Source organism: Oncorhynchus keta, chromosome 29 (assembly GCF_023373465.1).
Source record: "Oncorhynchus keta strain PuntledgeMale-10-30-2019 chromosome 29, Oket_V2, whole genome shotgun sequence".
Lineage (NCBI taxonomy): Eukaryota > Metazoa > Chordata > Actinopteri > Salmoniformes > Salmonidae > Oncorhynchus > Oncorhynchus keta.
The window spans coordinates 19,745,435-19,761,742 of record NC_068449.1 but is presented as its reverse complement, the minus strand read 5'-3'; the positions used below and the strand labels follow the sequence as shown (position 1 = coordinate 19,761,742).

General features: G+C 42.9%; 1 protein-coding gene across 3 annotated transcripts; it reads right to left on the bottom strand.

Annotated features, from left to right (window-relative positions):
- Nucleotides 1-137: 137 nt before the first annotated feature.
- Nucleotides 138-16,201, bottom strand: mthfd1b (methylenetetrahydrofolate dehydrogenase (NADP+ dependent) 1b). Of its 3 annotated transcripts, XM_035742729.2 has the most exons (29): nt 15,993-16,201; nt 13,456-13,659; nt 12,914-12,998; nt 12,466-12,525; nt 12,107-12,160; nt 11,810-11,946; nt 10,335-10,435; nt 10,092-10,228; nt 9,734-9,845; nt 9,403-9,530; nt 8,475-8,572; nt 8,037-8,210; nt 7,726-7,862; nt 7,559-7,605; nt 7,348-7,455; nt 7,149-7,223; nt 6,949-7,051; nt 6,577-6,653; nt 6,343-6,483; nt 6,157-6,225; nt 5,574-5,685; nt 5,336-5,475; nt 3,969-4,010; nt 1,791-1,891; nt 1,525-1,702; nt 1,065-1,172; nt 698-850; nt 453-563; nt 138-322 (listed from the first exon to the last, which is right to left on the bottom strand). In XM_035742729.2, exons 2-28 carry the CDS (start codon nt 13,470-13,472, stop codon nt 474-476), a joined length of 2,784 nt encoding a protein of 927 aa, XP_035598622.1. In that variant the 5' UTR covers nt 13,473-13,659; nt 15,993-16,201; the 3' UTR covers nt 138-322; nt 453-473. The 3 variants fall into 3 exon arrangements, with proteins under 3 accessions (XP_035598622.1, XP_035598621.1, XP_035598620.1); XM_035742728.2 differs by lacking the exon at nt 13,456-13,659 and having other exon boundaries at nt 15,993-16,182; XM_035742727.2 differs by lacking the exons at nt 13,456-13,659; nt 15,993-16,201 and adding an exon at nt 15,179-15,328.
- Between the last annotated feature and the right edge of the window lie 107 nt (nt 16,202-16,308).

Genomic DNA, 16,308 nt, shown 5'->3' with positions numbered 1-16,308 from the left:
CTCATGAGTGCTACTTTCAGAGCTACTGGCAAAAAAGTATACAAAAAGGTACCGGAGAATCTTTTTAAATTAATGTAAACAGGCAATTTCCCCCCCATCTAGAATTTAATACATAATAATATCAGGAGGACAAACCATTTCTTAATTAAGTTTCTTTATTTTACCCTTCAGTGACCATGGGCAGAGAAAATGTACTATTGACAGACGTCAGCGACAGTGAAAAATACAGGACATTATTGACAAGGGAGAGAAGAGCTTCCAGTTACTACTCCATCACATTTTATTAGGCCTTGTTTTGGGGGCTGCAGACCACAGATCACCTCTGTTAATGGAAAGAAAGATAGCACAACAGAGAGAAAAATAACAAGAATCATTACAGACATCAACCATATCTGTATGCTTGTATGGGTTGTTGCATCATTTGTATAGCTGTAATGTAGAGGATTCCTTACCCGAAAGGGGTGGAACCCCTCTTAGAAGAGTCCGTTGACCTGCTCAGTCTCAGGGTCTAGGTCAATGTCATAGAAACAGGGCCTTGTGGGCAGCCCTGGAATTGTGGGCATCTAGGATGGGGCCAAAAAATGAATAAACTGTACTAGTACTTTGTGTCCTCTGATCAAGAGATTGATTTGACTCTTCATTGATTCAGTTGATTTTCTGTTAAATATAGTTATTCTCCAGGCCAGTGCTTTCTTACCGTGCCAACAAGAGGGTAGAGGAACCCAGCACCCACACTGGCACGGATGTCTCTGATGGGCAGGACGAAACCTGTGGGAACGCCCTTCTTATCCGCCTCGTGGGACAGGGACAGGTGGGTCTTTGCCATGCAGATGGGCAGATTTCCAAAGCCCTGAACAAAACAAATATGGCGTTCATTGAAAGGAGAGTAAAACCTCAAATAGAAATGTGAACCCTCCAGACTGTTTTCTTGAACCTTCAAGGTAAAGGTTGAAAATGTGCTCCAGAAATCAATGAGTAGTGTGCTACAAACAAATAGGTTTTATACAAAACATGTAAACAAAGAACCGTCTCCATTAAACGCCTTGGTCTCACAGCTATTGTACCTGTTTGGTGTAGAGCTCCACCTTGTGCTGGGCATCTGGCAGCAGCTCTATGTCATCAGCCCCATAGATCTTCTGAGCAATGATCCGGATCTTATCCGCAATGGGCAGCTACAAGCGATTCAGACAGACAGAAATACACATTCGTACAACATATGAGTACCATAGAACTGGTTCAGGTCATCTACACTGATTCTCCAACATGTTTAAATGTAATGCACGCATTTGCAACAGTACATGAGGAGAAAGATTATGTTATACTATTCTGGGAAATCACTTGATGTATAAATATTATGATCAAAACAGTCATCTAAATCAGCGATTTATTTCATCTACATACATGAGATGAATGGAAGAAAAATTATTGATTTCATCAATTGATTTCCTGAGCAGGATGAAATCAATGCATCCATGTCATATAGTGAAAAACAAGGTCTTGGACTGAGGCCGACGCTCGCTTTACCTCGACATCATAGAGGAACTTGAAGTCACTGGGGGCCTCAGAAGCCCTCTGCACAGCCTGTCCCAGGGCCACGGCACCAGCACCCCCTTCAGCCCAGTGGGAACAGCGCACCGCATCAAAGGCCCCTACCTCCTTGGCCAGGGTGCAGATCAGGTCCAGCTCTGATTCAGTGTCCGTCCTGCAGTCAGGGAGACACAGGTCAGGAGTCAAAACACTGGACAAGAGGGGTAAAATAGTTTCAGATGCTCACCATGACTAGGACTTACTTGAAAGCGTTGACGGCCACCACCACTGGCACTCCAAAGTGCCTGGCATTCTCCACTTGTTTCCTCATGTTACTGCAGCCCTTCTCCAGCAGCTCAAGGTTCTACACAGAAACACACAGCTATTATATAATATACCTCGTACAGTCTGGCTTTGTAGAGACACCCGAGAGGGAGTTAAGTGGAGCTATTTTCTACTCACATCAATGATCACATGTAGCCAGTAGGTATTGGGCAATGGTCCATGTAAAATCAAGGTAGCATGTGAACTGGACCTAATTGCACCGCATAATGGATGAACTAATTGCATCAGATGAGAATTGTGTCACAAGACACAAAGCAAATACCACGCACATGCTCTTGATGCCTTCTAAATGAGGCCTTACGACTAGGGCGCTTACGGTGACTGTATTACAGCCACATGATAATGGTCCATTCTAAATCAAAACAAATTTCACAAACAAAATAATATATGTAAAGACAAGCTTAAATCAAGAATAGTGTGATGGGTGAAAATATTTGCCTATCACTTGTGAATGATGCCCATCACAAGGAAATCAGCACATGCTTTTTTTCTCCTCCTACTTTTTCAAATCATAGCCCATAGGCCTATGTTTTGGTAAGGTTGATATCACAACTAAAGTCCTCAAAAAACTTCTTAAAATGAAGCACATTAATCCGCTTTACAACGGGTGTAGAGCCTAACTGGCATACATACGCAGCGCGTGAGTTTCAAGTTTGGGGAAGTTCATTTTCACTATAAAAATGCACCTTAATAATAAACGCATTACATGCATAATCGCATTTGTGGTCACTTTTGAGAATGGTGTTTTTCTGCTAATGGAACATTCCCACAACCGACTGCAGTGTGTGCATTGCTGCACTTATGTCAATAAATAACCAAATAGTTCAACATTTTAGGCTAAACCTGCTCATCTATTGAGTCAGGCTCATTGCTTAAAACAGGTTTTTTTTTATGCTAGTGGTTGTATTAATTCGGGATCTATCACATCCCACAACTGCCCTAAAATATGTTTGGAATATTTATTTAAATCGCACAGAATAAGTCAACTTTTGTACTATGGAGGATAGTAGATTGACATAGTAGGCTAGGGCTCTTGCTGTTCGTTGGGCCTACTCAACTTGTTGGCTGACGAAAAGTAAATGTGGAAAGTTCTTCCAATATGCACCTCGGAATTGAATAAGGACGTGCGCAGTTGCATCCCGGATGTGTCGGTCTTCACTTGCAGCCTGTGAGAAAGGCCTGATCATGTGAATGAGAGCTATGTGAGTGAAAGGTGCTTCGGCAACTGGGAGAATGGAATTATTATATACAGCCCAAACGCACAACGGCCACAAAAGGAATGGATTTTTTTAGGGGGCATTACGGCCACACAAAGGGGATGCAGCCGGGAAATTCGAGGCATTATCAAGTGCTTGTCAAATTGTGAATGAGGGACTGATGAAGTGTGAACAGCCTGCGCAAAAAAAAACAAAGCAGAGCTCATGCCTTTCATGCAACTTTTTTCAAATCAGTAGTCGCATCATGCAGCCTAAGAATGAATTAAAAATCTAGCCTATAACTAAAGTTACATAAATAACTCTAAATTAAGCATAGGAGGACCTGTTTCTTTATTAACCACTCAACAGAATTGCCGCATGTGCGCACTCCCTCAAATGTTTCGGAGAAAATATCCTTCCTATTTTATTCAGCTATGTTCAATTGTATTCCGATTACTATAAATAATGCCATTGAATTCTAAGCAAATCTTGTCTGATAAATGAACTAGCGTAGCCCTCAGAATTATGGCATAGCCAGATCACAGCCTAACATAAGGACAACCTATGCTGTACTGTTCCTCTGATGTAGGCTATATTACATGGATTTATTATACTTTTTAAAATGTACATATTCCAAAAGGTCTGCAGGTTATGCGTGGAAGCCAGCAGATGCTACATGTGTTTATGTTAATTAACAGTCAATTACTATGACCGGCTGACAATTTCATGACCACCACAGCTCTACTTAAAACCAGAGGATGAGCAATATGCCATTAACAGAACATTATCATAAAAGGGAAGTGGTACATTTAGGATGGCTGCTCTTTCCCTGATGTGATGCGGTGTAAAAGGGTTGGGGCTGAAGTGAGAGTGGGGGTGAAGCGCAGAGAAGTGCCTTACCTCTTCCACATATTCTTTGGGCAGGGCCATCCCAGCAGTAACCTGCATCAAAGGAGAAAGATCAGTCAAAAAGCTATCAAATTACTAATCTAGAACAAACAATAAGGGGCCGTATCCCTATTCCCTGTCCAAGGATATGAAACATACTAGTGTTTGTGGGGATAGAGCTAAAGCAGCAGAATGACAGGTCTTCCTGTGTGACCGCCAAGCAGGAAATGGAATTACATTCTCAACAGTGCACCTGCATTGATTGAAGCAGGATAGGACTTTCTATAGGAGAGAATATATACACTACCGTTCAAAAAAGTTTAGGGTCACTTAGAAATGTCCTTGTTTTTGAAATAAAAGCAAACAACATCAAATTGATCAGAAATACAGTGTAGACATTGTTAATGTTGCAAATGACTATTGTAGCTGGAAACGGCAGATTTTGAATGAATCTCTACATAGGCGTACAGAGGCCCATTATCAGCAACCACCACTCCTGTGTTCCAATGGCACGTTGTGTTAGCTAATCCAAGTTTTATAATTTTAGAGGGCTAATCTATCATTAGAAAACCCTTTTGCAATGATGTTAGCACAGCTGAAAACTGTTGTTCTGATTAAAGAAGCAATAAAACTGGCCTTCTTTAGACTAGTTGAGTATCTGGAGCATCAGCATTTGTGGGTTCGATTACAGGCTCAAAATGGCCAGAAACAAGGACCTTTCTTCTGAAACGTGAAAGTCCATTTTTGTTCTGAGAAATTAAGGCTATTCCATGAGAGAAATTGCCAAAAAACTGAAGATCTCGTACAACGGTGTACTACTCCCTTCACAGAACAGCACAAACTGGCTCTAACCAGAATAGAAAGAGGAGTGGGAGGCCCGGTGCACAACTGAGCAAGAGGACAAGTACATTAGTGTGTCTAGTTTGAGAAACAAACACCTCACAAGTCCTCAACTGGCAGCTTCATTGAATAGTACACAGAAAACACCAGACTCAACGTCAAGAGTGAAGAGGCGACTCCGGGATGCTGGCCTTCTATGCAAAATGGAATATTTCCAGCTACAATAGTAATTTACAACATCTACACTGTATTTCTGATCAATTTGATGTTATTTTAAATGAAAAAAAAACAAGGACATTTAAGTGACCCCAAACTTTTGAACGGTATATATGACATTAATCTGTGAAAATTCTCTAGGTTGTTCTGATGATTATAATTGACTACACTGAGCAACCGCTACTATTCTTTTGAGGGGGCAAACCTGCCCTTTAATAGTTTTTTTCTGAAGCAGTCTTTCTGAAAGCTGCCCATTGGCACCACCATTAGAACAAGGGTAGAAAGATTTCAAAGACCCCCAGTAAAACTGTGCAGTCACTCACCGTTGGCCCACCTCCATGCATCTTCAGGGCTCGGACGGTGGCCACCAGCACCACCACGTGAGGCCGCAGGCCGGAGTAGCGGCATTTGATGTTGAAGAACTTCTCCATGCCGATGTCAGCGCCGAACCCAGCCTCAGTCACTGTCCCATGAGAGAAACAACCAACACGCACATTACAAGAGGTGTTCATCGTTTTGTTTCTTGCCAAGGGAGAGGCTGTGTGTTTCAGCTACACTTACCCACAAATCCCTCCGGGCCGACCAGCTTCAGGGCTATCTTATCAGCCAGGACGGAGGAGTTGCCGTGGGCGATGTTGGCGAAAGGTCCGGCGTGGACGAACACGGGGGTTCCCTGTAGAGAAACTCCTCTCAATCAGCCAGCAGCAGAACACACACTCAGCCAGTGGCAATGTCACCACTCTGACTCACAGAAGTCAAGTCTACCACATCAAACACAGAATCACATATCTGCAGTCAACAAACTTAGCTAAGCAAGTTCTAGGCTTTGGAATATCTGTTGATATGATACAAATAGATTCGCTACTTTGTACCCAATCCTGCCTCAGAACTTCTCAAAGAGAAACAGGGGATTAGTAACTAAACTAAAAACAGCCACAAGCACACGCTATCTGTCTTCTCCAGACTGTGTCATCACTGCTCCGTGAGAACATAGGAAGCTTCACATCCACACTACCCTAAACAATTAAATCATCTGAAACCCATTTTCCCACATGGCTTTGCTTCCCTCTCCTCTCCCCCAGTTGCCAGGCCAGTAAAGTTACACCCTGAGGAGCTCCCTCCCTCTCCTCCCTGTCCCACCCACCTCCAGAGTCTGCATCAAGTTGGGCTTGATGGCATCCCTCATCAGCACAGTCAGGGCTCCACTCACACCCTGCACACAGAGGGAACAATGAAATGGTGAGAATCTTTTAAGGAACAGGCACTCATCACAAACCTCAACTGTCTATGTATTGGTTGACAATGTGAGGGGGAGACTAGGGCCAATTACCAGGTCCTCTGTGGTGATGGGCTGCCCACTGCGGCTGGTTGCCACCACCATCTTGGCCAGGCGCTGGCGCATGTCCTTCAGGCTGCTGGTGAGAGCCAGCACGGCCATGATCTCACTGGCCACCGTGATGCTGAACTGAGCCTGGGGGAAGAGGACAGAACTAGAGTCAACAGCAGTATCAGTGGGCGACTAACTAATGAAAGAAAAGCATGTGTACTATGAACTTTTACATACCTCCCTAGTGTGTCCCTTCTCAGTTGGCGATTGGCCAATGGTGATCTTCCTCAGGAAACGATCATTGGTGTCTATCACTGAAATGACACAAAGACCCGTTAAAACACTGCTCTACATCTCAACACTGACATGTCATAGTATAGCAGGGATCTCCAACCCGGTTTCTGGAGAGCTACCCTCCTGTATGTTTTCACTCCAACCCCAGTTGTAACTAACCTGGTTCAGCTTATCAACCAGCTAATTATTACAATCAGGTGTGCTAGATTAGGGTAGGAGTGAAAACATACAGGACTGTAGCTCTCCAGGACCAGGGTTCGAGAGCCCTGTAGTATAGTATACATTATACACAACAGTCAGGCTAGTCTTCAGTACCTCTGTGCCAGGTGATGGAGTCAGGGTCCATGTCTAGTCGGGCAAAGCGGGTTATCTCCTCCTCGGTCAGAGTGGTGGGGTCAGTCTTCTCAATGCCCAGTCTCTACAGGGATCACATACAGAGACAATAGTAGAGAAATTCCCTAAGACAGTCAAGATAATAATGGCATTGTCATCCACGGATACAATTGAGTTTGTACCTTTAGTCTGTTTATCTGGATGGGGGAGAATGTCCTCTGACCTCCACTAAGAGGGACCAGACGGTTATATAAAGCCTGTGGGAGAGGGAATGAGTGAGAAAGACAAATGGACAGACACACACATTAATCAAACATGGAATACCACCTTGTGCAGTGCAATCTTTCTCAAGAACAGATGTCAGCAACCGAGAGGGTTCACCTTGTCTGTTTGGGTGGCTTCATGGAACAGACGGGCGTCTATGGCGGCCGCCACCAGGTTGTTGGCAGCTGTGATGGCGTGGATATCTCCTGTGAGGTGGAGGTTGAACTGAAATCATAATTAAACCATATGGTCAAATATAGCTTTATACCGAAACCCCTTCCTGAATGATCAATGTCTGGAACAGAATGGAAATCATTCAGTGCTGTACCTCCTCCATGGGAATTACTTGAGAATATCCACCTCCAGCAGCACCTCCTGTATATAGAACATTCCATGCATTTAGCATTGATAACAACTGAGCATTGATAAAGCCTTACATTTTCCCACAAAAGGCATCCAACCAGTCAGTAAAGGGCAGCATCACTCAGTGCTCACCTTTGATTCCGAAGGTGGGGCCTTGGGAGGGCTGGCGGACACAGGCGAAGACATTGAGCTTCATGTGAGCCCCCAGAGCCTGGACCAGTCCTATGGTGGTGGTGCTCTTTCCCTCTCCCAGTGGGGTGGGGGTGATTCTAGAGGTACAGACAACATTAACACTGGTGTGAAACATTTCCGAGAGCATAATAGATAATCAATCTTGATAAATGAAGAGTTCTGTACCAGGCCACTGTAGTCGAAAAAGGAGCACATTTTCCATGTTACATCTACAACACAACAAGAACACAAGTTTATTGTACAGAGCATACCCAGTGACCACCACGTATTTCCCATCAGGCTGTGCCCGCAGGCGACTGATGATGTCCAGCTGCACCTTGGCCTTGGTCTTCCCATAGAGCTCCACCTCGTCCGACAGCATCCCCACCTCCGTGGCCAGTCGGTCGATGGGCTTGGGCACGCAGGAACGCGAGATCACAATGTCACTGAGGGCCACAGTCAGGTCACACATTTATTCAGCAGTATCAGCAGACAGGAAATGTCATGCAAGTCCCTGAGGACCAAATTTAGGGCTTTCAAACATGAAGTAGAGAACCAAAATTAGACTCGAGCACCTACTTTAGTGGAAGGTTGAATTATTCAGCAACATTACTGAGGAGTATTAAAAGTATGAAAAATTACTTAAACGACTAGAAAATAAAGTGATTCCACATCAGAGGGAAAGTTATGCAGAGGATGAGGGGACAAACCTTGGCACAGGCTTCTGCAGGATGAGCTTGGTGTAGGTGATGCTCCACTTGCCTGGCTGGTGAGACTCCAGGAAGCGCTTGGCACTTAGCACTGTGTTCTGGAGATGAAGAGAAACAACAAAGCACAGAGCCAATGAAAAGCTCAGTTTACACATTTAGATTGTATTTATTATGGATCCCAATTAGGTGCTGCCTCCTTCCTGGGGTCCAGCAAAAAATAAGGCAGCTATATAAATTACACAGAAGACTTTACAACACATTAAGTGTGCGCCCTCAGGCCACTACTCTACAACACCAAGTCCATGTACACATGTGAGTATAGTGCGCATGTGTGTATAGATTGGAATTTGTACCAAACTCAAAAGACAATTTTCTTCTATGGTTATGCCTTATAGACAAAAGCCATTCATTCTCACTGAATGTGCTCTGTGCAACTGTGGATTGCACAGTGCCATCAAAGGGAATAAAACATTGCTTTCCATTAATTTATGTTGTTAGAATTCCATTACCTCAGAGGATTACCAGACAGAAACAAATGAGTGTCTGAAATAACACCTCATCTACTACAAAATTCTCCACATTCAGTTTAACAGTCTGTCTTTGCCATGATGTCATGCTGCGTAAACAGTTGAGTGAATGGCATTGATGAAGTCACATGACAGGGAGCTGCTCCATCACAAATAAATACCACTTTTCCCCTGAAATGTGAATTTCTCACAGGATGAATTTTGGAGGCGGTGTGGTTTGTGTGATTACTAGTAGGGATGCCACTGCCTTTGTGGTGGAGGTGGATCGGTAAGCTACACTCACGTGATGAGTAACCTTGCCTAAGATCTGAGGACTCGTTTTCCTAAGCCTTAGCTTGCTGGGCTAACTTATAAGGTATACAGACAACCGCCGTGTTCAATACCCAGTTGTTCCCAACTACCTGCATGAGCATGGCCACAGTCATGGGCCCCACTCCTCCTGGTACTGGAGTGATGAAGCCAGCCTGCTCCTTAACAGAGGAGTAGTGCACATCCCCCACCACACGCTTCCCACTGGGCCGCGTCTCATCTGAGGAGCACAGAAAGGAACCATGCCGTCAACACAAGCACCCCTAAATGTTACCTACAATGCCCATAAATGTTACCCATGAAGAGAAGTACCAGCTCCATGGTGAACCGATGATTCACTCCATGTTTATCTCACATTTATAAAAAAAAAAATATTTAACAGTACTTGTCAAAATGGAATCCGATGGAGGGGACCATACTAACCTGGGATGTGATTAATGCCGCAGTCGATGACCACCGCTCCCTTCTTCACCCAATCCCCCTTCACCATCTCTGCTTTCCCAATCCCAACCACCAAGATGTCTGCTCTGCCCACCTGGAAAGAGAGGGGACTGGATGGATCTCCTCACTATACTAGTTTGTTTCGTGGCACAAGTCTGTCAATCTAATAAACAGTAGTGCTCCGGTATGTGGGATCTGTATGTGACATGTCATCTACCTGTTTACATCATCATGAGTTGCCTGTAATACATGTTTATATGGATAGGAACAGCCTGTATATATGGTTGAGAGTGTTTTCATCTTCTGAGTGAGCATGTGACATGTCCTGGGCTTGGGTTACCTCAGCAGCGAGGTCAGCAGTCTTTGAGTGGCAGGTTGTCACGGTAGCGTGGTTCCACAGCAGTAGGTCATGCATGGGCGCGCCCACAATCTTACTGCGGCCAATCACCACAGCTCTCTTCCCGGCCACAGAAACACCTGCACAGATGAACTGCAGTGTCAATCATTAAATTGAGCACTTCTACATATGAAGTAATTCAGCTCATTAGCATTGGCTCATAACTAGTTTCTCTGCTGTACCCACCAGTCTGTCTGATGAGCTCCATGCAGCCGTTAGGAGTACAGGGGATGAAACAGTCACCCAAGTCCCCCCGGGACAACTTCCCAGCATTTATACAGGTCAGACTAGGAACACACACACACACACACACACACACACACACACACAGAGTACACTCATTATGAGCATCCGCCATCCAGTTTCTAACCAATAAGAGTTAGTCATACTTTCACGTACTATATACACACACACAACTCTTTCTGATGGTACATTGTATTTCGTAGAGAGCCTTCTTTTGTTTCCCCTTTTCAACATTGTCTCCCTAACAAGCTACGCATGATTAAAACCCTCAGAAGAAAAAAAAAATCTGTACTCTTTTGAGGTGACGACATAAATCAATGTCCTCATCGTTAGTACACTGTCTTTTTAACAGGCCCAGCTAAGTGCAGTACAGAAGCTCCTTTACTGGTCTCTCAGAGAACAAGTCCAGAGAACAATCTGAATCAATAGAGTCAATTAGAGGAGCAAGAGATTAATGGAGCTTCCTAAACACCAATACAAAAGGCCTGCATCCTCTAAACACACAGCCTGTATCAGCATCACTGTCCAATAAACACAATATAATCATGGCTTACACTACACAAATGGAACTAGAACACTTCCAGAGTGGCAAAAATGGTTTCACTAACCAAATTCCCATACAGTTTATGCGAGTAAAGTCATACCAGATTTTAAAAATGAATTACAACAGCTGTGATGGAAACAGGAAGTTTCCTTACAATTTTATAAATGCAGACAGTTCATTTGTTCGTTCGACATGGTGGGATCTTTTTGTGTCTGTAAAATTAATTAAGTGAGAAATGGCAGTGGAAATTTCATTATGCGCAAATATTGATATAAAAACCATCATATCGCAGTAAACTTGGAGTCAATGGACGGTATGGTGTGTGGTCCTCCCACTACGACTTGGGAAACCATGCAGTTCATTAGGATACAGATTAAATAAATTCTGATGAACTTCAGAGTGGTGAAAGTGCAGTGATCTTGATGCTCCTTTCCAAATAAATATAGAGGTTCTGATTATGGTTAAATTATGATCGATGCTTGACTGTCGTTTGACAAATACAAATATTCCTGCTCTTATCCATAATAATCTCATTATGTAGACTAGCCTACCTGCACTGTATCTGTGAATTGTTGGCTAGAGCACATGTTCCAAGACCAGAGCATGTACGTTTGCTATTTAAACGCAACAGTTTGAGACAAAACTATATCGGTAGAGTTGAAAATGCAATGGAAACACAATGAACTTTAGATTTTTATTCGGTACAAAACAGAGGTGAAAAAGTACATTTTGGGTGCACTAAGTTGCACTGATTTGTATCTGCAACAAGTCAGTTTGGTGGAAACACCACTGGTGCATATTTTCTTATGCAGATTTTAGAATATTCACAAGAAAATCTGTAAACTAGTCACACAAAACACATCTCAGGGCTCACCCATCCACATCCTTCTCTGGGGCCACAGCGTTGGTCACCTTCTCAGTATCTATTTTGTGGATGGAGTCCAGAGGCAGCTGAACGATGAGGCCATGGATAGCAGAGTTCTCATTCACCTCCATAATGCTGTGCAGCACCTACAGAGTGATGGGGTGTGTGAAATAGAGTGGGAGGGAAAGAAAGCTATAGAGAGAGAGAATGACAGACAAACAGAGTGCCAGAAAGAGGCCTGCAGAGGCCACCAAGCAGAAACGCTATGCAAGCTGTGAAGTTAACCCCCTCAGGATCCCTCCTCACCTCATCCTCTGTGGCAGTCTTGGGGAGCCTCAGGTGTGTGGCATTAATTCCAATCTACAGTAGGCACAAGAAAAACATGAGTTTAAAGGGATACGTCGAGATTTTATCTACTTCCCCACCGTCAGATGAATTTGTCGATACCATTTTTATGTGTCTGCATCCAGTACGAAGGAATTTAGAGGTAGTTTTGCCAGCCAATGCTAACTACCGTAAGCTCAATGACTCGAAGTCTATGGTATCTGGAAAGTAGATGAAGGGCCATTGCCAAAATCCTGAAGTATCCCTTTAAGAACTGAACAGAGAACAATTTGGAATATGTATGAAACAGGAACGATCACATCAGGCATTCTGTTATTTACCTCAGCTGCTGCCTTCAGCTTCATGCTGATGTAGAGGTTTGAATCATCTCTGTCCCCCACCTGAAAAGTGCACAGCAAAATTGAGAAATCTGTAGTCTTTGTTTGTTCCAATAATGCTTTTACAAACTAGTCAATAACCAATGTTAGACCATTAATACATTATGTTTCATATTTTAGCTAGCGTCATATAACAGACAAAGTATACGAATGGAATTAGCCCCTCCACTCGGAGCTAGTGGTTCTGAATCTGACTGAGGGAAGATATGACCCAAGGCTATATTCTGTAATCATTTTAGCATGGAGCACAAATTAGTGACTCTCAAAATGATACAAAACCCTACCCATTGCCCATTTAAGGAAATGGGCCAAGGGGAAAAAAATACTCTACATGGGAAGAATCAGAATCAAGATTTGAACTAGAGCCCTTACAACATACTCTTGCACTTACCTGTAACACAACCAGACCTGGTCGAAAATTAGGGTCCTGCGTCTTCATCTGCGCCACATCCTTCTTCAGCCTCTCCCTTACCTGCCTGTGGACACAAAAGGACCTGCGGTCAATCTCCCAGGGAGAAAGCAGGGGGACAGTTATTCAGGGTTAGAACCTGGTATGTCCTACAGGGATGTGGTGTGCCCAGAGACCTCTGAAGCCATGGACCTCCACCCTTCAACCATCCACATGGCACCTTGGAGAGTCCAAGAGGTGAGGTACAGCATGACTACCAGCTGAGAGACAACTACAGGGGTATGGAGGAAAGCACCCCCAGGAATGCAATGCTGGGAAGGAGCCCGGAGGAGAAGGAGGTACTCAGACCACAGGCAATCTTGGGTGTAGTTGGCCATTTTGGCGTGGGAGAGACCGCAATGTACTACGCAACAACTTTAGAACTATGCATCTGCACAGTTCTTCCTGTAAATGTGTTTTGTACAATGTTCAAAGTAGTCCTTGTGCATAGAGTTCTATGGTTTGTTAAACTCAGCGAGTCTCACCGTTGTTCCGTTACCATGGAATTGCCCGACACTAAATGGTGTCAATGGAAATCCTTCGGTCCACCCAAATGAGGCCATCTGGAAGGGGCATCTCAGCAGCAGTTACATGAGTGAGTTAAGAGGGATTTTAGGGTCCTCAGCAACTTCTCATGGTCTGGATGCAGACCACCACAGTAAGACCTCTTGATTCAGTCATAGATGCAACTGAAAACCACAGTGCACAGAGTTGTATGAACAGATACCAAAGCCAAATGTGTGAGATAAGGACAAAGCTTTATCAACCTATTATAGTCCAACAGATTGGTGTGAGGTAATACATGTGTTTTTCTGTGTTTAAAACACCCGCTGGTCTTCAACAAGATCAAATAATGATGTCTTGGAAGGTAATTTAATTGACAGGGACTAAGCAATACAAAATATACAAAAAGACTAACAAGTGCTTAAACTCACTCGTGACTGCAAGATTGACTTGCTTGCAGACAGGTTGAAAGTTGGTTTCTTCAACTACTATTGAGAAATCAATGATTTTGTTTGCACATTCTGCACACAATTGAGAATACCCAATAATCAAAGTATGCCCTACAGACACATTTCAACATCAGCTACTACTCAGAACAGTGTTTTTACCATATTGGCATTTTTAAAGAAAGTTTCTCTAGACCTTTGACCCTGAAAACAACAGCGTTCAATATAAAATAAGGAGTGTCACATGTCAATGCATCATGTGAATAATATGGCCTTCAGAGAGAAACTGATGCATGTCTGGGACTAATACTTTTTACAAGTATTTTTCCACCATGGAGCCAGTACAGTTAACACCAGTTTGTAGCCACCATTTTAATGAGCATTTGTTTATAGCCTAATAGTTTGTTTATTACTGTGAAACATTACTATAAAATAACTTATACTGTGCTCGGCTCAACTTGTTTTATAACCAAACTGTTACAAATCACAGGCTAACTATATAGGACCCTATGCTTTCTCTCTCACTCATTGATACAAAAGGCTGACACAATTAAAGCAACTAACAATTTGCTGAACCAGTCAGTCACCAACCCTCAGGTCTCTAACCCTGACAATACTACGGGTTCTCTATAAATGTTGCAGATAACAGTGGTGTCAACACTAGTCTATATTGTATCAGTACAAGGGAGTTACCTAATATTTTATTGGTCAACACTGGCCATAGAAGGCCATCAAACAAGTGTTGTACTCTGATCAAGGCCACAGTGTAGTAGTTCCTTTGCAGCTACTCTGCAACAGCCTAGTCCACAGATTACAACAGTACTGCTTTAATGTTTCCTCTGAAATTATTTAGGTAATGAACAGCACAACTGAACTGCTTAAAGAAAAGGATGTAAGTTGAAGAATATGTGGTTTTCGGTCACTCAGCTTGAAATAGGCCTAATTGACTAATGGGTAGTATGAGTTGCACAGTTAGGAGGGCACTGGCAGTCGAGTCTTGTGACAAGCATGAGTTGCTGAATAAAAGTCCCTTCAGATATCAAAAGTCAGGTTGTCACCTAAAATACTCTTGATAAAACGACATAGTCAGTCAGGTGAGTATCAAGTGGAACTGGACTTAAAACTGTTCAAAACTGAACTGGGTCCGGTTTCCCAAAAGCATCTTAAGGTTAAATTTGGTTAAATTTTTTCACAATATTCCAGTGAAGCTGCAAAAATTACTGCAATATTGTTTCCATCTACTTTACCTGAGACTTACCCTGCATTCATAACCAAGTGAGAAGGTAGTATTGACCACATTCAACTGGATAATTCCACTTGAACACACCTCCAACTGGTAATTACTTGTGGGAAACTAATCTATCAAAAATGGATAACAATTTCCAGCAGTTAAATGGAACAAAACGTTATTTATATATTTTTAAAATCTAATATAATGGTGTTTACAAGAATACTGGCTGTACTTCGAGTTTATGGTTGACAGCTTGTTGGCCATTAGCCAATCAACGTTCCTCAACTAGTTCAAAGCACGTGAATGCATCCAACTGGCATTTTACAACATAAGCACTGGTCATTCCACTTGGTTATGAACGCAGCATTATAGGACGACTTTCCAACTAGTAATCAATTACCAGTTGGAGGGTCGTTCACGTCGACATCACCAAAATGGACACTGTTGCATTTAGAACTGCATGAGAATGAGAGATAGAATTCTTATGTTTTTTTAGAATCTGATCCAACTTTGTTTGATGTTTGCAATATATTGGGATGAGATTCTACAGAACATCCTGAGAATAGAGTGTGAGGTTGCCAAACCATGCTTGATGCACGTGGCTGTTAACGATCCAAACACTGACCCAATATCAAAGACATATTCTATTTCTATGGACTGCAACAGAACGTTAGATATGTGACGAAACCTGCCTGCTTCGAAACATGCCTGCAATGTTCCTATAGATAACGTTAACTTACACAAAATCAACATGGTGCTTTATATATCTGTGCCATAAATGTGTGCTAGCGAGCAAATGTACAAAATCGTCCAACAGATTAGTTAAAAAAATTACACTTACGCTGAAACTTCTTTTCCACTAATGATTTGTGCTGACATCGTTAGGCTAAACCAGCTCGTCCCCTAAACACAGTTAGCTAGTTATCTTCTTCCCTCTGAGTGTTGATTCTGATTACTTATGGCGGTAGAGATAGTATTGTAAATTATATACCGTGCCAGAGTAGCTCAAATCAATAATGCTTGTAAAAAAGCCTCAATATGGCCATAAAAAGTTCTGAGAATATTAGCACACGTAACTAAAGACGTAGCTAGTACTGGGTGGAGTAATCTGTATGGCTATCAAATGCTGTCAACCCGTCAGAGAACAGTCTGAGTTG